The following is a 26,389-nucleotide window of genomic DNA, read 5'->3' on the forward strand; positions in this document are numbered from 1 at the left end:
TATCTGCTTTTTGTATCATCAGTACTACCCTCAGAGAAAGATTTGGGAAATGGTCCTTTCCATTCTATTTTTGGGGAGAGTTTGTGAAGGATTGGTATTAATTCTTTTAATGTTTGGTAGAATTCACAATTGAAGCCATCTGGGTCTGAGCTTTGCTTTGTGGAAAGTTTGTTTTATTACTAATTTCATCTCTTGTTATGGCATACTCAGATTTTCCATTTCTTCTTGAATCAGTTTGGTAGTTAGTGCCATTGTAGGAATTTATACATTTCCTCTAAATTATCTAAGTTGTTGGCATGGAAGTTTTCACAGTATTCCCTTATAATCCTTTTTTTCCCCCCTGCAAAGGCAGTAGTGATGGCCCTTCTTCCATCCCTTACTTTGATTTTTCTCTCCTTTATTCTTGATCAATCTAGGTAAAAATTTGTTAATTTTATTGATCTTTTGAAAGACCCTTCTTCTAGTTTCCTTGATATTTTCTATTGTTTATCTTCTTTTTAAAAAACATCTTATTTTGAGGTATAGTTGATATACAAAAAAACTATACATTTAAAGTATACAATTTGATGAGCTTGGACATATGCATGTACCATGATACTATCACGACAATTAAGGCAATACACATATCCATCACTTCCAAAAGTTTCCTTGTGTTCCTTTTCTCTCTTTTTTTTTTTTTTTCCTTTTTTGTGGTAAGAATTTTTAACATGAGAATTGCCCTCTTAACAAATGTTTTAGTGCACAATACCATGTTGTTATTTATAGGCACTATGTTGCATAGCACATCTATAGTACTTATTCATCTTGCATAACTGAAACTTTATACAACAACTCCCATTTCATCCTCTTCCCAGCCCCTAGCAACCACCACTCTATTCTCTGCTTTATGAGTTTGACTATTTTAGATACCTCATGTAAATAGTAAGTTAATTCCACTGAGATTCACAAAGTGTTACTCTTACATAGCTCTATTCCCTTCCCCCTATTTTGTGTTTCTTTTGGTCATATGTATTACATCAATAATGTTACAGTAATCAGTAATATTACATAATATTTATGAATATTTCTTTTTATTTATTTTGTATATTTTTTATGATTTTAAGAAAACTGAGAGAAAAAAGGACAGTATATCAATTTGCTAGTGCTGCCAGCACAAAATACCGTAAGACTGGGTGGCTTAAACAACAGAAGTTTATTGCTCACAGTTCTGGAGGCTAGAAGTCCAAGATCAAGGTGCTGGCAGATTAGGTTTCTTCTGAGGCCTCTCTCTTTGGCTCACAGATGGCCACCTTCTTTCTGTGTCTTCACGTGGTCTTTTCTCTCTATGTGTGTATGCCTGGTGTCTCTTTGTATGTCCACGTTTCCTCTTACAAGAACACCAATCAGGATGAATTAGGGCCCGCCCTAATGGACTCATTTTAACTTAATCACCTTTAAAGGCCCTATCTTCAACTATAGTCACATTGTGAGGTACTAGGGTTAAGGCTTCAACATATGAAGTTTGCGGGGGGGGGGCACAGTTCAATTCATAACAGAAAGTACATATTTATAGCCTTCATTATATTAGTCTTCTTATTTATCATTTTTGTTTTTCTTTAATTGTTCTTATAGATTCATGTTACCTTCTGGAATGATTTCCATAGCCCAATCCAGCTTTGCTCTCACCCACCTCACTTCTTCCTTCCTTCCTTCCTTCCTTCTTTCCTTCCTTCCTTCCTTCCCTCCTTTCCTCCCGCCCTTCTTTCCTTCCTCTCGTTCACAGAAAAACAAATGTATCATTTAATAAACTATTATAAGGTAAACACTCTTGTATTTGAGTCAAGAAATAGGACTTTGTCAACCATCCCCAAATCTCCTCTTTCTTTCTTGAATAAACTGCTATCTCGGCTTTCATGGTAATCAAGGAAGTGACACACACGAGTGTGAATTTCTGGGCACTGGAGTTTACTCTTGCTGATTAAAAAAAAATCATGTGCCTTTTAAATGATTTACAGGTTCCTCCTCCATTTCTTTCTTTTCCTTACAATCATCAGTTGAAGAACATGAGCTGATTGAGCTGCAGTTTCCCATGTCTGGATTTTGCTGATTTCATGTTTATGGTATAGGTTCACATGTTCTTTTTTCAGTTGTATATTTTGTAAATTCACAGCTGAATACAGAGGAATGATTAGACTCAGGTTCAGTTGCTTTGGCAAGATTAAAGGAAATGACATATTATTTCTTTAGGAAGCATATAATATCTTGTCTCTTTTTGGAATGTTAGTAGCCATTGATACTCAGTGGGTACCTCCATTATTCATGGGTGGTTACAAAATGGTGATATTCCATTTCTATCATTTATGAAATGTATTAGTTAGAATATTTTTACAAAGAGAACATCTTCTCATCTCTTTGGTTATCCAGTGGTACAGTTCATATAAGAAAAGTAAAATAAATGTTTAACTTTTTCCCTTTATTTTTCTTCTTTTTACCTTTTGACCCCCTTCACTCATTTATCCCACCCACCCCATCCCCCAACTCTGGCATCCACCAGTCTGTTCTCCATATCTATGAGCCTGTTTTTTTCAAGATTCTACATATGAGAGAGATTATATTGTATTGTCTTCTTCTGTCTGACTTATTTTACTTAATGACCTTGAGATCCATCATGGTTTTGCAAATGGCAATATTTCGTTGTTTGTTATGGCTGAGTAATATTTCATTGTATATATACACCACAATTTCTTTATCCATTCGTCTGTCAATGGACACTTAAGTTGTTTCCATATCTTAACAATTGTAAATAATGCTGTAGTGAACATGGAGGTGCATGTATCTTTTAGAGTTAGTGTTTTTGTTTTCTTTAGATAAGTACCTAGAAGTGGAGTTGCTGGATCATATGCTAGTTCTAGTTTTAATTGTTTGAGGACCCTCCAAACTATTTTCCATAGTGGCTGCACCCATTTACGTTCCCACCAACAGTGCAGAAAGGTTCCTTTTTCTCCACAACCTCACCAACACTTACTATTTCTTGTCTTTTTGATAATAGCCATTTTAACAGGTATAAGATATATCTCATTGTGGTTTTGGTTTGCATTTCCCTCATGATTAATGATGTTAAGGATTTTTTCATGTGCCAGTTGGCCATCTGTATGCCTTCTTTAGAAAAATGTGTATTCAGATCTTCTGCCCATTTTTTAATCAGATTGTCTGGATTTTTGCAATTTAGATATATGGGTTTTTTATATTTTGGATATTAGCCCCTTATCAGATATTTGATTTTGCAAATATTTTCTCCAATTCATTAGGTTGCCTTTATATTTTGTTGATGATTTCCTTTACTGTGCAGAAGCTTTATTTTAGTTTGATGTAGTCCCATTTGTTTATTTTTGCTTTTGTTGCTTTTCCTTTTGGTGTCAGATTCAAAATATCACTAAGACCTATATCAAGGAATTTACATAAGCCTGTGTTTTCTTCTAGGAGTTTTATGGTTTTAGGTCTTACGTTCAAGTCTTTAATCTATTTTGAGTTAATTTTTGTGTATGGTGTAAAATAGTGATCTAGTTTTATTCTTTTGCATGTGGCTGACCAGTTTTCCCAGAACCACTTACTGAAGAGACTGTCAGTACCGCATTGTATATTCTTGGCTCCTTTGTTGTAAATAATTGACCATATAAGTGTGAATTTATTTCTGGGCTGTCTATTCTTTTCCACTGATCTGTGTGTCTGTCTTTATGCAAATACCATACTGTTTTAATTACTCTAGCTTTGTATTGTTTGAAATTGGAGAGTGTGACACTTACAGCTATGTTCACCCATCTCATTTTTCAAATGTTTTTTCTTTTCCTTTCTCTTTCTCCTCTCTTTCTGTTAATTTCATTAAACATGTGTTGGTCCATTTAAGTGTGTACCATATATATGTGACTGTTTATTTTTCTTTTTCTCTCTGTTTTCAGACTGCATAATCTCTATCAATCTTGAAGTTTGTTAATTCTTTTTTTCCTGCCAATTCAAATCTCTTGAGCCCCTCTAGTGATTTTTTTATATCTGTATTGTTGTTTCCAAATCCACAGTTTCCATTTGGTTCTTTATTAATTTCATTCTGTTTTGATATTCTCTATTTGATGTTACATTGTCATCATGCCTTCCTTTACTTCTTTAGTCATAGTTTCCTTCGTTTTTGAAGACATTTAAAATGGCTATTTTGAATTAGTGTTCTGTTAAATATGGTAGCTGATCACTCTAACAGGCAGTTTTTCTTGCATGTCTCTTTTATTGTTTCTTTGCTTGTTTCATAATTGTTATGTTGGAAACTGGACGTTTTTGAAAATATATTGAGTTCTGGCCCCACTTCCCACAGGATTGTTAATGTTGTTTGGTTGTTTGTTTACTGAGTAGCTGGCTTATTTTAGTGATGTCTACTCCCCATCCCCCTCCCAAAAAAACCCCACATACATAGTGTGAACCTTCTAATGTTGCTTCTAGGGGATACAGCCTTGGGTATGCTCACAGTCACTCTGGGTTAACAGTGGTTTTGGCAGGGCTTTCTTTGACTATCTGTGTCTCTGTCCACATCTAGCTATTAAATTCCCCTAATTCCAGTTCTGTGGAAGGCATAAATTGCTCCTCAGGCCAATTCAATCAAATCCAGCTCCTTTGAAATAATAATTTGTTAGGTCAGTGTTTGAGATTTATTCTGTCCCCAGGAGGGCTCCTCCCAGTGGTCTCTTGCCCCAGGTTTCGGGATTCTCCCAATTGCCTTTCACTACAACTGCACTATTTTTTTTTTTTTTTTTTTTGGCTGTATTGGGTCTTCATTGCTGCACGCAGGCTTTCTCTAGTTGTGACGAGCAGGGGCTACTCTTCATTGCGGTGCGTGGGCTTCTCATTGCAGTGTCTTCTCTTGTTGTGGAGCATGGGTTCTAGAGCACAGGCTCAGTAGTTGTGGCGCACGGGCTTAGTTGCTCCGTGGCATGTGGGATCTTCCCGGACCAGGGCTCGAACCCGTGTCGCCTGCATTGGCAGGTGGTTTCTTAACCACTGCGCCACCAGGGAAGCTCCAACTGCACTATTTTTAAGAGCACCCTTGATCTTCACGTTTTTGAAAATGGAATCAGTTCCTTTGTGAAGAGATTAAGAACTATATGCTTTAAGGTCAGCTTCTCCCTCTTGGCAAAATCTCTGAGCCACGGCTCTCTTGGTGGAAGTGGGGACAGTGGTACACTTTTCTTGGAGAATCAGTCCCACATTAGGAGCTGAGTGCTAGGTGGGATGGGGGACAGTAGCTTCAGGTCTTCCTGGCTTGCTTCTCCCAGCATAGATCCACCACTTTATAAGGTAGGGCAATGGCGATTTCACATCCATGTAGAGCCTGTGGTCCATGATTTGGTGCTGGGCAGAAGAAGGGAGCCCCTTGGCTCCTCTCAGCTGCATTTGCCCAGAACTTAGCCTCAGCAACATGTACTTGGGGCAGGATGAGAAATGTTGATGTCACACATCTCTCAGAAAGATTGTTCTTTATCTGGGAGCTAGGGGAGGAATGAGCCCTATATTCTTAGCTGTACTAGTCTGGAGTAGAGTTTATGTCTTAATTGGGTGAGGAAGGAGGAGGAAGAGAGTGGTCTTGGTTCAAATGCCACAGACTACATCTTTTCTTACTGAATTTAGTAAATATTACTGAAGAGGTGTGGTTTTTTTTGTTTTTTGTTTTTTGTTTTTTTGCTACATGCCCTCAAGATCATTTCCAAAGAGTTCATATAGTTGATTTTTATGTTTTAACTCATTTCCCTGGTAAGTAGTCCATGGAGCTCTCATGCTGTCATGCTGTGCTGGAACAATGTTTGCTTTAAGTTCTATTTTGTCTGTTATTAGTATAGCCACTCCAGTTCTCTTTTTTTTTTTTTTTTTTTTTTACTGTTTGCATTGTATTTTTTGTTTGTTTGTTTGTTTTTTAATTCTTTTGTTCCCAGTCTGTGTCTTTGAACCAATGTTTGACTTTTTCTAAGCTATTTTTTCCATTTTGTCAATCTCTGCCTTTTGATTAGAGTGTTAATCCCTTTATAATTAATGTAATCTCTGATACAGTAGGGTTCATGTCTGCCATTTTGATACTTGTTTTCTATAAGTCCTGTGTCCTTGTTCATCTGTTTCTTTATTACTGCTTGATTTTGTTTTAAATATTTACTTTTAGTGTGCCTTTTAAAATTTTTGTTTCTTTTACTGTATGTTTTCTTAGTTTTTTTCTCAGTAGTTATCCTGAAGATTATAATTAGCACCGTAATTTAAAATAATCTAGCTCAGATTGATGCCAATTTAATTTCAATATAATTCAGAAACTTTGCTTCAGTGTATCTCCTTTTCCTAGCCTCTTGTTAGTGCTATTATTGTTATACCCATTACATCTTTATAAGTTATAAGCCCATAAAACAGTTTTACATTTATTGTCTCACACTGTTTTATTTTAAATCAGAAAGGAGAACGAAAAGGATTGCACATAAAGTACATTTATAGCCTATTTGTTTTATGTATTTACCTATGTAGTTACCTTTACCTATGCTTTTTATTTCATCATGTGGTTTAGAGTTAACTTCTAGTGTTCTTTTACTTTAGCCTGAGGAAATTCTGCTAGTATTTCTTGTAGGGTAGGTCTGTTAGCAATGAATTCTTTCATTTTTTTGTTTGTTTGGTAATATCTTAATTTTTCCCTAATTTTTGAAGGATAGTTTTGCTGTATACAGTATTCCTTATTGATAGTCTTCTTTCAGCATATTGTATACATCATCCCATTGCATTCTGTTCTTTAGGGTTTAAATGGGAATTCTATTGTTAATCTTACTGAGGAGCAACATAGGTGTTGAGTCAATTTTGTTCTGCTTCTTACTGTGTCTTGGCCTTTCAGTGACTTGACTCTTATTGTCTAGCTATGGATCACCTTGGGTTTATCTTGCATAGAATGTTTTGTACTTCTTAGATGTGTAAATTAATATTTTTCATCAAATTTGGGAAGTTTTCATCATTTATTTCTTCACATTTTCTGTCTGCCTCTTTTTCTCTTTTCAGGATTCTGATTAGGCTTATGTTTGTCTGTTTGAAGGTTTCCCACAGTTCTCTGAGGCTCTGTTAATTTTTCTTCATTCTTTTCTCTTTCCATTCTTTAGAATTGATCATTTTACTTGACCTATCTTCAAATGTACTGGTCCTTTTGCCACCTCAAACCTGCAGTTGAGTCCTTCTAGTGCTTTTTTATTTCAGGTATTGTACTTTTTAAGTCCAGAACTTATAATTCTGGACTTAATTCCTATATATAGGAATATATATATATATATATATTCCTATATATAGGAATTATATATAATTCCTATATAACAAATAGGCTATAAATGTAGTTCTTTTGTATAATATCTCTTTATTGATATCCTTTATTAATTGTCTCCATAAGTGGGGTTGAAGGTCTTTGACATATATTGGGTCTCTACTAAGCTATGGTGACTCTGCCTATGGGCATCTTGTCCCCAGATCTTCCTTTTATGTTTTGTCAGGCTCTTATTTGATCCAATTGCTGTTGCGGCCTCAGGCATAATTGCTACTGATTGTTTTCAACTAACATCTTGGGGATAGGTGTTTTCCTTTGAGTCAGTTTGATTAAAGACAACACCTTGCATATTGAGCTCTTCTAGGGAACTGTGAGACGGGTTACACAGGAACAATGATCAGGGATGGGACTTTTTTGAAGAGCTTCAGTCTCAGTCTGTTCCCTCCTGTGGCTGCAAGCCTGAGCATTTTTTAAAACTACCTTGGTTGCAAGGCTGTTAGTTTTCAAGGCTACTATAGAGCTATGGAAAGGAGGAGGGAGAGTTACAACATAAAAGTTACAAGGCCACAAATTCTACTGTTCTTGCCAAGGTTTGGCAGCTTTTCTTGAATAAACACTACTTAGATTGCTGCAAGCCTTTCTTTAGTGAACTAGAATTCTGAAAAAGTTAATTTGGACAAATTTTTCCAGTGTTTTTGTTGCTTTTATACAGTAGTGAATATATGGTCGTTCTAAACCATTCCCTGCTTTTCTTTTTCTGGTGGCCTGGTTTTATTATTTAAAATATGTGGGGTTTTTTTGTTTTGTTTTAGATTAGTCTCGCACTTCTCAAAATGTCATCCTTGAGGCAGCAGAATCAACATCACCTGGCGGCTTATTAGAAAAACAGACTCTCAGGCCCACTCCAATCCAATTGAGTTAGAATCTGCATTTAACAACATGTCCAGAGTATTTGTTTGTACATTAATGTTAGAGCAGTGCTGGTCTAAGTCAAGATTACTCAGAGTTTAATCCATAGACAGGCTATTTTAAAAACACCTGGAGAGCTTGTTTTAAATGGAATCCATGCCAGACTAAGTCAGAATTCATGCAAATAGAAGCTTGGGAATCTGCATTTTGAACAAGCACTCCAGATAATAATAATGGACATTGAAGTATGAGAACCACTGATTTAGAAACTGCAGTAATGAAACAAGATCTTTTTCCATTTTAATGACAGTTTATATTTCATTTTACAATTAATATGTCTATTTTGAGGAAAGCATGTTCATTGTAATTAAGCAGGGATTTTTCAAACAGAAGCATACAGAATGCTATTTTATCTCAAAATGGTACATGTATAGTATATGAAAAATGTAATATTTATTATATTGGTTTAGTTTTTTATTTGTGTGTCAAGTAATATCCTTGTGATTGTTTTTTAGCCAGAACAAATTATCACCAAAATAAATTGCCCAATGATTCACCATGGATTTATAGAAATAAAAAGAAACATTATGTTTTTTGCCTCATAATTTTATGATATTTAAATGAGAATTTAGTGTATGACTTTACGTTTAAATTGCTCTCTGGAGAGGAATTATTCCTACATTTGCTTAACTGTAACTTTACAGTGATATAAGCAAATCTGCTAGTTTGATACATAGCTTGCATTGTTCATAGTTTGCATTTTATTACAGTTAATTTTGTCTCTTTAAAACCTTTTATTATTTAATATTTATAAAATTCCTTACAACCCTTATATGAAGGCACCAGAAATATCAAGTTAAAACAAAAGGACAAAAACTGATGTCAGCATTCAAATGTTAGGATATATAAATGTGTTGCAGTTTAGTTCATATATGTGTGTTTGTGAATGTGTGTGTGTTTTAAGACTAAAACATTTGTTTAATTTTATTACTGATCTGTTTTTCATTGTAAAGCTAGTATTGTGAGATATTAATAACTGTTACATAATAAAAAAGGTTTCCTTTAACAAATCAAGTTTGGATAAATCTGTTCTTAACAATATTATACAGATTCTGTTCAACTCTGCAGGAGGGATTAGGCATTCCTGACATGACTCTTCATGATATCTTTCACCTGCCGCTAGAGTATCATTTCTCTACATTGTGGGGGGCTGAGAGGATAACATATTCATGTTTGTACTGTCCAGTACCTAGTCCCACACCTAACACATAATGGAGTCTCCAAAACTGTTTCTTGAAGGAATGAGCATTATTATATAGGAAGGACGGAATTTCTGTGTGATTCCAGATGATGGCATAATTGTTAATGCACTGATTTAACTAGGTACCCAAATCTCATGTCCACTCCTGAAAGAAACGTTTCTCTTTTCTGGAAATAGGATTAGAAATTATTAAATGTGTATAGCTCTGACTGTATTAAGACCAGTGTGTAATTTACTCTTTCTTTCTGGAATATAATTTGGGTGGTCATTTTTGCTCTAAATTTCCTTGTTATGAGAATTCAGTGTTGACTTTCCATATAAAAATAGCATTTTTTACCTATTTCCATTCCAGATCTTTTCTTTCTAGCCTACGTTTTGAGTCGCAGAATGAGAGCACATGGACTTTTTGAATTGTAATTTATTCTGATTCTAATTATAGTTTATGAATGATGGAAAATAATTTAAAAGAAGAATGTTTTGTGGTCATCTGAAATTTGTTACAGTAGAATTCAAAATAATCCTTTTTTCATTTATTTTAGTGTCATTTTTGTGGAATCCTCAACATTTATCTCTTTGCCACCCCAATTAACTGAAGTTGGAGAATTTGTTGACCACATGAACGATGGGTAAATGTCTATATATTTTATGCTCATAATTATCTGAGGCAAATTTCTGAGAAATTAGCATTCAAGTAAACTTGTTATATAATTACACAGTAGTTTTCATTTATTTGAAATATTTAATTTATATTATATATATAATTTATATTATTCACACTGTTATTCTCTTTATATATTTCTAGGTTTATGTGCATGAAAATTGAATACATATGCACTTTATTAAATGCAGTGGATTCTCATTATTCATGGTAGTTATGTTCTATAAAGTTGCCATAAACACTCAGTTAGTGAATATTGCACCATTACTCCAAGGAGAAGTATATATAACCACATAGATTATAATTGTAAATCCTAAAAACAACCTATCCTGGTAGATTCCACTTTATTTTACTTTACACAGAGAAAATGAAGTTCAGAAGTGTTAAATGACTTGCCTGAGGCAGTCCCGCTGACAGGTACGAGCAAAGGGTATTAAACCCTGTCCTCCTGACCTCACAGCTAGAGCGGCTTGTGCTTCTTTTTTTTTTTTTTAATTTATTTATTATTTATTTGTTTTATATTTGGCTGTGTTGGGTCTTCATTGCTGCGCGTGGGCTTTTTCTTTAGTTGCGGCGAGTGGGGGCTACTCTTCATTGCGGTGCACGGGCTTTCTTATTTTGGTGGCTTCTCTTGCCGCAGAGCACGGGCTCTAGGCGCACAGGCTTCAGTAGTTGTGGCTCTCAGGCTCTGGAGCACAGTCTCAGTAGTTGTAGCGCACGGGCTTAGTTGCTCCACGGCATGTGGGATCTTCCTGGACCAGGGATTGAACCCGTGTCCCCTGCATTGTCACGTGGATTCTTAACCACTGCGCAGCCAGGGAAGTCCCTCGGCTTGCACTTCTGTACTTGTATACTACCCCCTACCGTCTCCATCCTCTGCTTATCTATGCTGGAAAACTGAAATAGAAAAGCCCAGTGTCACCTTATTTGACCTCAGCTGGGAACTTGTGTGACCAGCTACTGGAACTTTCCACCATTCTGCACATGCCTGCGAACAATTGTTAAAGTGCCATGAGTATTGATTTGTGGGTTACAAATCAGTTTTAGTGAGGAGGTGAATTTGCAAATACAGAATTGGTGGATAATGAGGATTAACTGTATTTAAGCTTATTTGACCCATGTTATGAAGTCTGTATTTAGTTTAGAAAGGAACTTTGACTTCTCAATAGAGAAGTAGAATTTTTTAAAGTTAGATTGCCTCATATGTCTCATCTGTTTTAAACTATAAAATAGCTATTTAAAGTGAAGTAGAATAAAACAATGTTATAAAGGTTGAAGAAAGTCAGGCAGAAACAAAATAATGCAGGTTTCTACTATAGAAGTGCACTTGACCGTTACTACTGTGTTTTTAGTGTATTTTATACCATTGTCTCTGTGTAATGCTTGACAGCATCAGTGTCATCCTTTTAGCTGCAAAAACATTCCAAGAGGCAAGGATTTGGCAGTGTTGATACATTGAGCTATAAGGCAACATTATAGATATCATAGGAATGGAATATTGTAGGCATTTATGTTAATTTCTTTGTAGTATGAAATGCTAGTATTGCCAAAAAAACTTCGGTAAACAGTTCTCCTGGATTTTTTTTTTTTCCAGTCCCTTGCTTCTTGATCAAGAAGTTACTTTGTGGTCACAGATTTTGCCCGAATGGCTTTGAAACAATTTCTTCACATTAATTGCAAATAATTTATAGTATCACATAATTAAACTAGAGTCAAATCTCAAAGAAATGCTGTAGGTATCTGTGAGCAGAAGTAACTCAAAGTGGGTCTGTTTAATGAAGAGCAAAAATATTGAGTCTATCTTCATAATTTGGAACACAATATGGAAATTCTGTACCCAGATTTTAATATGATTTTTCTTCATACAATGTTCTGAAGTGGTTTTAGTTAGACCCAAAGTTCCAGAATTATTGAAGCCATAGAATCTCAAACTACAGGTAAAGATATGTTTTTAAGTTATGCCTTTCAAATCAAAAACAAAATAGAGTCAACAAGTATGAAAGCATTTGTAATTTAATTTAGGAAAGGAAGGAAACTTTGGAAATACTCATGCAAAATAATTCCCAATTCAGCGTGAAGTATCAATTAAGAAGTGTGTCTACCACAGTCTCAAGCTTTATTGATCGTTATTTCTCATATAGTCTCTTCCATTTGTATTTATAATACTGTGCTGTCTTAGTTCTTCTCTCAAATCTTCCTGTGAGAAGAGAAACAAAGATACAGTGACACTGAGTGTTGGGTCAGGGAGAACATAGAGTAGTCAGGCTTTGGCAGATTAGCTCTCAAAGAAAAATTCAGAGCCGTTAATTTAAAGGATCGCAGATTTACTCCTGTGCACCTCTGTAAAGACTGTCTCCCAGATCAAAGGCAGGGGTGAGACAAAGGCGAAAGCCACACGGTTCCTCAAGGAAAAGGGCTGGTCCTTGGTATGTCATTTCAGCACTGACATGGATTGAATACTGAGCCCCAAATCCATATGTTGAGTTGTGATAGAATAGTCTCAAGTTCACCAAAAAGCTTGCTTTTCTGACGATTCTGAACAGATTTATTAGAAGCATTACCGTGGCTCCTTCTTCTAGGGTCCTGACTGCTTTCTGTGTAACACCTCCAGGCTCCGGTTCATGTAACAGGCAAGCCTTTATTCATTTTCTCAAGGATCAGCTGAAGTATCCAGAACTCCAGCAATCAAGTCCACTTTATAGGCAGCAGAAAGGATAAGAGTGTGCCCTATTTCTGGAAGGGAAGCTTCCTAGAAATACCATGTAGCACTTCTGCTTGTAGCCCATTGATCCAACCTTAATCAGATGACCAACCCTAGCTGGAAGGAAGACTGAGAAACTGCCCTTCTCCACATACACATCAAAAGAAAATGAGGGTTTTGTCAGGGAGGAGGGAAGGGCCCAGTGGTTATTGGGATAGGCAACCAACAAGTTCCACCCTGAGGGGAACACAAAAGAGCGTTTTTCCTCCAAATAGCACAATGTTATCTAATATTTCATCAATCTGGCTTCATCAGCATAATGAGGCCTTTTGATCTTTAAATATAATCTTAATAAAACAATACTTAATAATGGGACACATCCTGTTTTTCTTAAAGCTCTCCTTAATGTTTGTCTTGAACAGATTTCCAGACACAAATAAAATTTAAGAACATGCATTTTCAATCATGACCAGAATGGAAGTCTGGTGCAGTACCTCTATGATTAACTTTCATGTGTAATACACCATATAATAAGTATTACATTATCTCAATAAAGCCCTGGTCTGGTCTCTAGGTTTAATCATCAAGGTAACATAAGAGAACAAGAAAATGTTTTAAAAAATCTCTATAAGCTAACTGGATTATTTTTAGAGCTTTTTTACCAATATCCTTGTTTTCCTCTTTTAGGCACATGGTAATATTGCACTTCCCCACTAATGTTGAAGTTATCCATGAACACATAACTTAATCGGCCAATGGCATGTGAGAACTGCTGACTATTTTTTCCAGGTGGTAGCTTTAAGACCCAGTGAGCAATTTTTCTTGTCCCCTTTCCCTGCCACAGTTATGAGAGAGGCACATTTAGAAATGGAGGCCTCCTTCACCAAGGATCACTACATGTGTGAGCAAGAAATAAACTATTGTGTTAATCCACTGAGATGTGGAGTTGTTACTGTAGCATGACCTAGCATATACTAACTGATACTCCTCTTCAGAGTCACTTCTGTTAATATCTCCCCACATGATAAATAACCTCTTCTCAAATGAGCCATAAAGTGCTGAAATTATCTTTCAGGTGGCATAAAAATGGATCTCCTATTTAAAAATGTAAAATGTCTCTGTAAACTGGTCTTCTTAAGCAACAGATACATATAAAACAACACACTTGAAACCACATGGATGAGGAAACTTTATGTTCATCACATATTTTACTTTATGGGAACATGATCCCTGAGCATAAGCAAGAGCAGTTAAGAAGTTTTTATTCTAATTAAATCCCAAGGATTATCAGAAAGGATCAGGACAGGAGACTGATTTTAGCCACACTTTAAAATTGAGTGACGGATTTGTAAACAATTTCCTACAGTGATATGACTTGCAATTTTTTTCCAGCAATTTTGAATTATTTATCACTCCATAAATTTTTACTAAGTGGCACCTTAAGTACTGTTCTTAGTACTGGAGAAATATTGGGATAAATAAGTCGCAGATCTGGCCCTAAAGTTGCCAACCATGAAGCAGAGAAGAAGAAAAATCTACACAAATGGAAGCAATTGTACAGGGCAGAATGCATTCAGTAGTATGTTTTATACCAAAAAATAATATATATATATATATGTATATGCTCTGTGAGCTGATTGGCAAGGAATATCACTATGTAGATATTATTGAGATCTTCGTGAAAGATAAAACATTGAAGGAGAAAAATGAGGTCCTAGTAACCTTTTTTTCCATGCATACACCATGTTCTCCTTTATCATATACAAATTGGGATCTGAAATATGAGTATGATCTTGATGGCCAGAATCTAAAGCAGGGGCAGAACTTTCCTACAAATATCCTACAAATATAGAAATATCATAGGAAGAGGGAGTTGCAGAAGCATTGGGGGGAGTGGGGGGCAGGCAGGCAAGGGGAAGTACAAGGCATACGCTTATAAATATGGACTATAGGATCAGCATAGGAAAGTGTGAATTCAAGTTGAAGAGGTATTGAAGTGTTTATCATTCTGCTTTGTGCTTATTTCTTGTAGAGCTACTTTGCATGGCAGACTGGATACTCTATGAACTGAGGGGTTTCATCATTCGTCATTGTTCCCAGTATAGCTTGGCCCAGAATAGCCACCCAAATGAAAGAAGGCCCTGGTAGAGATATGTTTCTGAGTCCTGATTCTTGTTTTAAAAAAAAAGCTGGGTTCTGGAGAGCCATGATTTTAAAATATTTCATTCTGCTACACTGACTAATTAGTAACAGTTAGAATTAGGCAAGTCTGTAAGGAAAACAGAGTCTTATGAAGCCTATTCTACTTCACAGAATAGTGTTTTATAAATACATAAAATAAGATGCAAGGATTACAGAGTGTCTTAGTCTACTTGGGATGCCATAACAAGATACCATAGACTGGGTGGCTTAAACAACAGAAATTTATTTCTCACAGTTCTGGACACTGGAAAGTCCAAGGTGCCAGCAAGTTAGGTTTCATTCTGAGGCCCCTTCTTTTGACTTATGGGTGGTAGCCATCTCACTGTGTGCTCACATGACCTCTTCTTTGTGCACACATGGAGAGAGAGGTTGAGCTCACTGGTGTCTCTTTCTATAAGGATGCTAATTCTGTCTTATTAGCACCCCACCCTTATGACGTTATTTAACCTTGATTACCTAACAATATGCCTTCTCTCCAAATGCAGTCATTTTGGGAGTTAAGGCTTCAACATACGAATTTAAGGGTGACACAGTTCAGTCCATAGCATAGAAGAAAGTGATAGTCTAGTAGATTATCAAAATATTTAAAAATTGTAGTATGTTAAAATATATACTTCTTCATTAACACAATACATAGTAAGATCTACTGGTAGAGATTAACTACCATACTTTAAAAGTAGCAATGAAATAAATGACAGCTCAAGATATGTGCAAGAACTGAAATGTGATGTATACATATTTGTGATTGTTTGGTGATCAAGTCATAGTACGGTTAACCACTACTACTGTGGTTTGGTTTAAATTGCTGTTAAGAGTTAGTGGACATAAAGATGAATTTTTCCCCATTTAAATTCACAGATTCACTCTGTCCTTGTACCACAGGTTAGCACCCCTTGCTTTAGAGACTTCTCAACTGTTCAGGAGCCAAAGTGGTACAAAAAGCAGCAAACATTCCATTTTAACAGCCCTCCAGATGGCCATGGGGCCCTATTTTGACAAACTCATGGACACATGGAGGATGGAATGAATCTAAAAATTGATCCTCTTATATTCCTTCCTGTGATGCATAAAAACTAGACTTGAACCAGATCATTTGCTGTTTGGTTTGGATGCAGCCCTGAATGCTAACCCAGAAGTATGAAAGCTTATAATAAAGATCTTCCTTCCCTGTTGGAGAAGCTTGAGAAGGAAGCCATTCTTGGAGCTGATTTATTCATGCCCTGACTAGAACCAGTTCAATATCGTTTTGATTATTTTAGCTTGAAAAGAGCTGTATACCACTATTGCAGAGGAAAAAGTAATGCCATCCCTTCCCACCTCATAAGTAAGTTCTACTCTCTGACTTTGGCCTACTACTAAATTAGCAGAAAATATTCCATTGCTTGATCTACAGTGTTTTGTATAATTTTAGCCTTTTTTGATGCTATTCTTCCTTAAGACCAAGGCTTTGAAATGCTCCCTCTGCCTTAGCTTCAACAATAATCAATGAGCATTTAGGAAAATGGTAGCATGGATTGAGGTATGGGGATTAACAAAAGGGTAAATGAATTGTTTTCTTTTCTGTCTTTGGAACATGCAAGATACTGGTTTTGTAATCAAGTTGGGTTTGTCATCAAATTTCTAGGGTCAAGAACACTGATCAGGTAAAATAGAATTTTCCTGAGCCAGATTATTTTATTAAATTATTTTCTGTCGTCTCTGAATTAATCATAACAATCATTAGCTTTATGAGCAAGTCAATCAAATTCTTAGGTCTGTAAATTATTTTTATTTGTCTTTACCATAAATAGTACAGGTAACTCAATTTTTTTGGGTTTGAGACTTTCCTTTGAGGATAAGGCAACTCTGATTTATTCAAAAAGGCACTTTCTTTAGCTGTTCTCCAACAAAATAGGTAAAGAAAAGAAAAAGGAGACAAAGCCCAAATTACTCTGCTTTTCTATTCACTATGAAAAAATAAAAATGACTGAAGGGCTAGTGATTGCAAGTATTGAACAAAATGAGGTTTGGAGATTATCTGAGCATTTTAATCAGGCATTCTACCCAGAGCTCCATTATCAAAGCGATGGCATCAGAGCGGTACATTGAGAAATAAGCATTCTTTGTTGTTCTTTCCACTGTTTGTATAGTCTCTCTTATAAATGCTAAAATATCCATCTACTATGTCTAGCATAGCCTTCAGGTATCTATCAAATGCTCAAATGACATAAAAGTATTAAATGTTCTTTTTAAAAAAAGGGGATTACTGAAACCGATAGTCAGAATGCCTGTGAGTAGAAGTAAAGCACAGAATAATGACAAGATGTGGTAAATAACCTTATTAAGAATGTGGTGTAAAGAAAAGACAGTGTTTGGAGAAAAGGAATGGATATGGTTGGAAGAACATTACTTAGAAATAGTATATTTTTACAGCATCAAATTCAGACAAATCAGCTGGCAAGGTGAGAAAATACGGGATTTTTATATTCTCAGAAAAAAATCAGGCAAACAATATCTTAGAGCCTAGATACTAATTGACAGCAAAATAATCATGAAAGCAAGAGGAGCAATTTGGAGAAAATTGATGGGTTCTGGAAGCCATGGAACCTTTCAAGGGAGGCCCTTGCTTCAGGCTGTGATTGGCTAATTTTCAGGAGTGCAACAAGAGATTAAACAGCTGCCCATGTCTCCTTCTACCTTTATGAGAAAGAAAGAAATGTGGGAACAGTTCGCTTAGAGAAGACAATTTTTCAAGAAATCAGGTTCTAGAACCATTTTTGGAGAGACTACCTATGTAGTCCTAAGTTGAGACACCCTCCTTTGGGGTCTGAGGATTTGGGTTTTTATTATTATTATCAACTGTTTACTTCTCTACAGTATTTGCAAGTAAAAAGGAATTGTTTTTACCAAATTTTTAGAAAAGCAATGGTGAAAATATAAATGATTTTTCTTATTTTTAAAATTTCTAAAACAATATAAACGTAAAAATGATCTTGGAAATACATCTGTGGTCTTTGCATATCGTATTGTAGGTAGCCATAATTTTTAAGGATGTGTAAGATTGAATTAAGATAGAATATTGTTTTTGAGTCTTGTTTGTGCTGTTGATGTTGTCTTCCTGTTCCCTTATGACAGCGGTGCTGTGAGTAGCAGTGAACATGATGTTGCTGAGGGCTGTTCCCAGGCCCCAGATGCCTTAAAAACCTGTGAGTGCTGCAAATAAAAGCTTTTATTTGTTTGCATTTCTTATTTTTATATATAGAGCATAATATGAAATGAAAGAGTCAATAAATCCGACTGTAGACAGAACGGTAAGCCCTGGGGATTGCTAGCCACGTGGGAGCCTGAGGTGTTGGTCCTCAGCCTTTTCTGCACCATGACCCTTTGGAAAACTCTGTCCACATCTTGCCTTTCACTGCTGAGTCTTAGTTTCCTCGGCTGTACAATGAATGCATTTCGATAAGGGACCTTTATGTTTCCTTTGGCTTATTCTGAACTGTTTAAACCTATTTAGGTGACAGGTCTCACCATGTTTAAAATGTTAAGCAGAAGACAGATTTACTTTGTTTTATGAAATAACTATAGATTTAGAAAATGTGGATAGAATGATGGATAGGAAAATGGATATGGGGATGTGCTGGTGATCTCTAGCTACAGAACAAACCACCCCAAATGTAGTGGTATTAAATAACAAAAATGCCTTATATTATTATCTCTCACACTTCGGGGGTGACTGGCCTCAGCTAGGTGACTCTTGCTCAGGGTCTCTCAGGCAGTTGCAGTCAGATCGAGGGTGGGGCTGTTGTCTTGGACGCTTACCTGCGGCCTCTCTATGTGGCCTTGGCTTCTTCACAGGATGGCAACTTGGTTCTAAAAGCAAGTGAACCAGGAAAGAGAGATGATTAGGAAGAAGTTGTATTAACATTTTCTAATCTAGTGTCAGAAGTCATACTGCTTGATTTTGCTGAATTCTGGCATACTCTCCGTTAGGATCAGGTCACTAAAACTGGCCCACCGTATCTCCACATTCAACACAGTATTGAGGAGTTTGTGGATATGTTTTAAAAACTAACAAAAAGATAAAACTATAAACAGTCCTTTATTTCCAGTTTAAGTTGTCTGTTACACCCTGTAATTTGAATCATTGCATAGTCCACAAAAAAGCTGAAGATTCTGGAATGATCTCTTTGCTATTTATTTTTATATGTATATCCAGGCTAATTTTAAACACTAGTGAAGTTCCTTTTGTTTTTTAAGGAATCTTTAATAGAGGGTCATAATTACACATTTTTATTATGTCAAGCTTGGGCTGGGGTCCCCCATACTTTCATTAACAAATGCATCATCTAATTTTGTGTGCTAATGCTTTTAACATTTTAAAAATTCATCCCCAAACTCTAATCACTAATTGAAACAGCTGCTTTATTTGAACAGCACTTACGAAATGATATGTAAACAAGCCCTACTTCATGTTTTGGCAGCAATTAAGTCCAATTTCATCAAAGAGTTCTTCTGCTCTACACATACTCTTCACCTGGGAGCGGAAGGGACTTCAAGCCTGGAGCTCTTCTTTCTCCCCTTTGGCATGCACACCCGCTACTGTGTCATCGTCTTCAGCAACAAAAAGGTGAGAATGGAACTGTGGTGTGTGCTTTCATCAAGGGCTGGCACTTTAATGGAATAACCAGTGCAGGCAACCTGAAGGCAGCTGAAGACTATAGGAATGTAGATAACAATGTCAGCCCTCTAGTTGCTAAACAAAGAGCTTATCCTCAAGAATAAGCAAAGAGTTACACTAGTTGTAAATTTTATTGGGTTGGCCAAAAAGTTCCTTCGGTTTTAAAGTAAAAATAGAAGGCACATTTTTCATTTTCACCAAGAACTTTATTGAACAAGGTATTCACCATTTTGTTCCACTACCTTCTGCCATTTTTCAGGCAACTTCATAATTCCATCTTCCCCAAACTTTTTATCTTTTTGAGCAAAGAACTGTTCCAGGTGCCTTTTACAGTCTTCCAGCGAACTGAAATTTTTTCCATTAAGAGAATTTTGTAAAGACCGAAATAAATGGAAATCCGAAGGTGCAATGTCTGGTGAACACGGCAGATGAATCAGAACTTCCCAGCCATGCTGTAACAGTTTTTGCCTGGTCATCAAAGAAACATGTAGTCTTGTTGGAAGACTATCCATTCTATAGACTTCCGTTCTATCCTGATGGAAGATTATGCGTTTTCTGTTGACTAATTCTGGATGCTTTTCATCGAGTGCTGCTTTCAGTTGGTCTGACTGGGAGCAGTACTTGTTGGAATTAATTGTTTGGTTTTCCGGAAGAAGCTCATCATAGAGGACTCCCTTCCAATCCCACCATGTACACAACATCACCTTCTTTGGATGAAGACCGGCCTTTGGTGTGGTTGGTGGTGGTTCATTTCGCTTGTCCCATGATCTCTTCCTTTCCACATTGTTGTACAGTATCCACTTTTCATCACCTGTCACAATTTGTTTTAAAAATGGAACATTTTCATTACGTTTAAGTAGAGAATCGCATGCGGAAATATGGTCAAGAAAGTTTTTTTCACTTAACTTACATGGAACCCAAACATCAAAGCAATTAACATAACCAAGCTGGTGCAAATGATTTTCAACAATTGATTTGGATGTTTTGAGTATTTCGGCTATCTCCCGTGTGGTGTAACGTTGATTGTTCTCAATTAATGTCTTGATTTGATCACCATCAACTTCAACTGCTCTACGCAACCTTGGAGCATCGTCCAGCCAGTAATCTCCAGCGCGAAACTTCGCAGACCACTTTTGACACGTTCAATCAGTCACAGCACCTTCTCCATACACTTCACAAATCTTTTTTTTGCATTCCAGTTGCGTTTTTACCTTTCTTGAAATAATAAACTATAATACGCCAAAAATGTTGCTTTTTTTCTTCCATCTTCAATATCAAATTGGCTACACAAAAATTCACCAATTTTGATAAGTTATTTTTTAAATGCACGCTGATATGACAGCTGTCACAATACAATCTAACAAAATTGTTTCTAATGAAGTTAAAGACAACTAAGCACTACTAGAGACATCTTACGGAAAAAACCAAATGAACTTTTTGGCCTGCCCAATATAATGGTTGGATAAGGAAGTCCCATGGGAGCAGAGTGGAGGCAAGCCTGACCTGCTGGGCCCTATCTGTATCAGTTATGTATGGCTGCGTAACAAGTTACTAAACATGGGGCTTAAAACAATCCGTATTTATTATGTCACATTTTTCACAGATCAGAGATCCAGACATGACCTAGATAGGTCCTCTGTTTTAGGTCTATCAAGTCTTCAATCAAGGGATTGGCCAGTGCTGGGTTCTCCTCAGAGGCTCAATTGAGGAAGGAGCTGCTTCTAAGCTCTCTCAAGTTGTTGACAGAATTAATTTTCTGGCTCTGGGATCCATGCATCTTGCTTCTCTAAAGCCAGGGAAGGAGAGAGACAGAGAGAGGAGAGGAGGCAGGGGAGGAAGGAGAGAGAGAGAGACAAAGACAGAGAGAGAGAGAGAAAGAAAGAAGACAGGCTTAGAGGAAACGTTTTATGGCATTATTGCCTTCCAGAAAGACACTGCCATGTGTTGATTTGAGGAAGGAATTTATAACCCCCAGGAGATAGTCCCAAATGTATAAGTTAAGTATCAATTATGTACTATATTGAATGCATATTCAATGAAATAATGGTAACTGGAAAGAGGTATTATATTGACCTGTTTTCTATAGGATTATTTACACCTGAAAAATAGTATAGCTTCTTAAACATGTAAAAAATAGTTTAATTTTACATTGAAAATGACCATTTAGGAAGAAGAAATGCTATTTTATAGTAATGCTAAATCTTGTTCTTCATTTCTTTTAAAAAAGTTTAGGGTTTAACTGAATTCATCTATATCAAAATTTGTGAAAAATAATAACTATAGTGTGACCAATAGTTAAAATGTTTCACAATCCCTTTTTTTAATATCAATTTATTATATAGCCCTAGAAAAATGCTAGGGTTAATTCTCAATAGCATGGTAAGGAGTTTGATTTTATTCTTCAAATTTTTTTTTTTTTTTTTTTGCCCCCGCCTCACAGCTTGCGGGATCTTAGTTCCCCAACCAGAGATTGAACCCAGGCCCTCAGCAGTGAAAGCACCAAGTCCTAACTACTGGACCTCCAGGGAACTCCCATTATTCTTTTAATTAGACTATTTGAATATTAATATTTACTTCCATAAATTTTATCTAAATTAATCAAAATATAATTACATTTAACGTGGTATCTCAGTTTATTAAAAGTCTTTTGATTACATATATTTTGTTCTTATCAGAAAAAATATTAAGAAAAACAATGATCATGAAATTATATTGCTATCAATTGAGAAGTAATGCCCCTAATCTAAAGTATTGCATTGAATTACAATTACTTAAGTGGGGAAACACATCTATTAATTTACACGTTCAATTTTATTGCTAATTATATTGAAAAATGCAATTACACGCTTAAATAGATAATCAAACATCCAAGTCCACCTAGTTAGCTCCTTTTCTTATTGAATGTGTGATAACTGCCTTGCCATTAAGAACCACCTGTTGAAAACTGTAAAGTAATTAGGCCCCAATTTGATAGCTGTCCATGTGTAAAACAGAAACGTTTCTACTAAAACTGCTATCAAGGGTCAGCCATTTGTTTCATTTTGGCTGTTCCTTTTGAACTTTCAAATAAAACGAAATGACTTATGTAATAGCTGTTTGAAAGTAGAAACAGTTTTACAGAACTTCCATCAGTGTTCATAGAAATTCCTCAATTAGGGGAAAATCTACAGAAGCCCTAAAAATTCATGCTCTTAAATGTAGAAATCCAAAGAGATTTCTGCTCATGCGTAGACAGGTGCAGATTGAATGGAGGAACCTGGAGCAGAATCATGACCCAGTCCCTGAGGAAATGCACTTTCTGGGAGGAGGGGTTGACAGACCCCACACAGAGCACACAAACACTGCACAGCACAAAGCCATGTACTGACACAACCCTGGGACTCTGTCTTCACAGTGGTGCCCATGAGAACATCTGCTCTTTGTAGTCCTAGGTTCCAAAGTCGGAAACCACCCAGCATTGCTGGGATCATCCTTTTGAGAGAGGCAGGAGCATCAGGCAGGGATCCTTGACATGGGGCCTGGGTTAAGAGTGGACTTCATCTGTAGCTACTTAACTGTGGCCTGACCAGCCCTTTTCCACCAACACATGAGCCTTTTTATTGAACCACACCAGACTCCTTCTCCCCCCCAGTAGATTTATCTTCTAGTCCTACATTGTCCTTTTTCTGTCTACAGAATTTGGTCAAAACAAATAGAAACCAAAGTCCATATCTTGCTGACTTGAGGAAGTGGGAGTCAGAATCCCTGAGCAACTTATGCAATGCAGATTGGTCCTGTTCCACACCAAAGAGAGCTCCAGCCTTGCCAGGTCAAATCAAGAGTTGAGAGGGCAAGGGTGCCCACTACCTGGTAGAAGACCCCGCAAGGTCTTCTTGTTGATTTATGGTTTACAACAATTTAGTCTAAGGCTGTGCCTTACCAGTTGTTAAATATATTGTATGTCACTCTGTCCATCTCCCTTAGATTTGCGTAAATAAGTGGAACCCCTCGCGTGACTTTTTGCACCGTCACTTGTCTCATTCTCCCTCAGTCTCTCTGTCTCTGCTGATGCAGAGATTAAGCTGGCAGTCTCTGTTATGTATATTTGTAACTATTCTGCAATCAGTGTGCAAGTTTTTCAATCATAATTTAAGGTGCAGACTTAAATAATACTGATTTTTGCGTAATTTTACAGACTGTCAAGGTAAAAACCTTAAATTATATTATGCTAAAATCTTTGTATAATTTAACATTTAGGCAAACTGACTTCAGTTTTTTGAAAGTTATTTTTATAGCTGGAGGGACCGAGTATTATTTGCGGGTGGTTTCTTTTATTTTCCATGATTTTTAACAGCAAACCATATTTCATTCGCCCTTTGATTTTTCTTTCGATTTGTTACAACTGCATTTTTTTTTTCTATTGGTAACTACACTCCTTCCCACAGGCCATACCCCTGATTTGTTCCCTGGGAAACATAGAGAAGATGAAATCCCGTCTGGCTCATAAACACTTTGAAACATTTATTAACCACAGGATGCCTGCTGGCAATATGGGGGCAGGTTAGGTGAACTTTGAAGTTTTCACCAATGTGGTAAATGTTCTCAAAGATATGCATAGCTTGAGCCTCTCCACACTGCAAGGCCTTCTCCTGCTTCACCTACCTTCCTTGCCTCTGTTACTGTGAAACCACCAGCATACAATAAGCACTGCAGCCTTTTTCAAGAAAAATATGAGAAGAAAATCTGACAATGAGAATTTTGTACCCAATGGTAGTTATTTATTTTCGGGGGTCTCCTCTGGGCTCCTTATCAATGATACAACCAATTAGTCTGTAAAGATTCCGCATACCTCTGGGGTACCAGTATGTTAGCTCCAGGGGACTGTACTTCCAATGACATGTAAAATATGAGCAAACAGTAATTCTTATTTTCCCAAATCCATGTTAACTTTATGGACCCTCTCATCCTTTTGTTTTTATTGAGATATAATTGACAGATAACATTGTGTAATTTTGAGGTGTACACCATGTTGGTTTGATACATTTCTATATGGCAATATGATTACCACAGTCACGTTAGCTAATGCCTTTATCACATCACACCATTATTGTTTCTTTTTTGTGTTGAGAACAATTAAGATCTAGGATCTTAGCAACTTTGAAGTTTATAAAATACTATTTTTGACTATAATTACTGTGCTATGCATTAGATCTCCCGAACTTATTTATCTGATAGTTGCAAGTTTGGAACCCTCTCCTTCTTGAAGGAAACTGTAGAATATGGAGTATGGCTTCTTGTAAGTTTTAAAATTTGACACCCTCAAGCTATATTCTCAGTAATTTCGTTTTATCATTCAGTTCACTCCTCCCAACACAGTTTAATTCACCAACTGTATAAAGCCAAATTTCTAGGTATGGGGAGAGTGAACACACAGAAAAGGCAGGAACACTGAACTCAAGAGGGACTTATATTCCAGTGGAGAAAACAAACCTGCACAAGGCTGGCCTAGCTCACACAGAAACTTTGTGTTAATTTGAAGTAGGTGCTCCCTCCAGGTTTACAAAAAATGCTTGCTGAACTTATGGCACATTCATACGAATTAGAAAAATACATTCCTTCCTTCGATGGATGCAACCTTATGCTGGGACGACCTTGCCCTCAACAAAATGCCCCTTGAAAGATATACTCTTTTTTTTTTTTTTTTTTTTTAATTTATTTCTTATTTTTTATTTTTGGCTGTGTTGGGTCTTCGTTTCTGTGCGAGGGCTTTCTCTAGTTGTGGCAAACAGGGGCCACTCTTCATCGCGGTGCGCGGGCCTCTCACTATCGCGGCCTCTCTTGTTGTGGAGCACAGGCTCCACACACGCAGGCTCAGTAATTGTGGCTCACGGGCCTAGTTGCTCTGCGGCATGTGGGATCTTCCCAGACCAGGGCTCGAACCCGTGTCCCCTGCATTGGCAGGCAGATTCTCAACCACTGCGCCACCAGGGAAGCCCGAAAGATATACTCTTTTCTTGTGTGCGTGGTGTCCTGGAACATGTCCACTCATTTCTATAACATAGATTGTGACCATTTCTAGAATAGAGGGAAGAATGCATAACAGAGGCAGGGATAATTGATTAATAGAGGTGTTTGGTTAAGAAGGATGAGTAGAAATTTGCCAATAAACAGAGTTTGGGGAGAGAAGTGTGCTCAGGAGAAGATTCTAAGAACGTTAGGTAAAAGAACTAAGCGTGACATTTCATGAATACTTGAATTGCCAATTCTGAGAATGGAATGTTGGAAATGACAGAAAATGGGTTGGATGGGTAAGTCAGACTGATAATGAGGAGGGCAGTGAATTTTAAGTTGAATAACTTAATTTATTATTATTGAAAGCGGGAACCCAGTAGAAGGTATTGAGCATAGGCGTGATCTGATTTCATTTTGTTTTAGAAAGCATCTCTGGAGCCAAAACAGAGAGTAGATTAAGAGTTGGAGACAGAAACTGGAGACTGAGAGACTGGCTAGGAGACTCTTGCAGTCTATTACACTACTCCACACACCTCCATTTTGTACTGCCCTCTGCTTTTCACTTACTAGCGGTCAAATAGAAGGATGTGAGAAGCAATGGGGAAAGAAGAGGTGATGATGTCGGATTTGGGGGAAAGAAGAGGACAAGAGAGAACTGTGAAGAATATTGTTATAAAGATCAGTCTTAATGGCAGTTTCAGTGATGTTCACACTTGAAG

At 36.7% G+C, this 26,389-nt stretch overlaps 1 protein-coding gene across 1 annotated transcript in view; it reads left to right on the plus strand.

Annotated features, from left to right (window-relative positions):
• CFAP47 (cilia and flagella associated protein 47) overlaps positions 1-26,389 on the plus strand; it is a gene marked incomplete at its 5' end in the record, with an annotated part of 301,208 nt that overhangs the window by 52,651 nt on the left and 222,168 nt on the right. The window contains 3 exon segments of the mRNA XM_057537629.1: positions 9,994-10,087; positions 18,137-18,207; positions 19,483-19,628. Coding sequence (XP_057393612.1) covers positions 9,994-10,087; positions 18,137-18,207; positions 19,483-19,628 — 311 coding nt within the window.

This window comes from Balaenoptera acutorostrata, chromosome X (genome assembly GCF_949987535.1).
Source record: "Balaenoptera acutorostrata chromosome X, mBalAcu1.1, whole genome shotgun sequence".
Lineage (NCBI taxonomy): Eukaryota > Metazoa > Chordata > Mammalia > Artiodactyla > Balaenopteridae > Balaenoptera > Balaenoptera acutorostrata.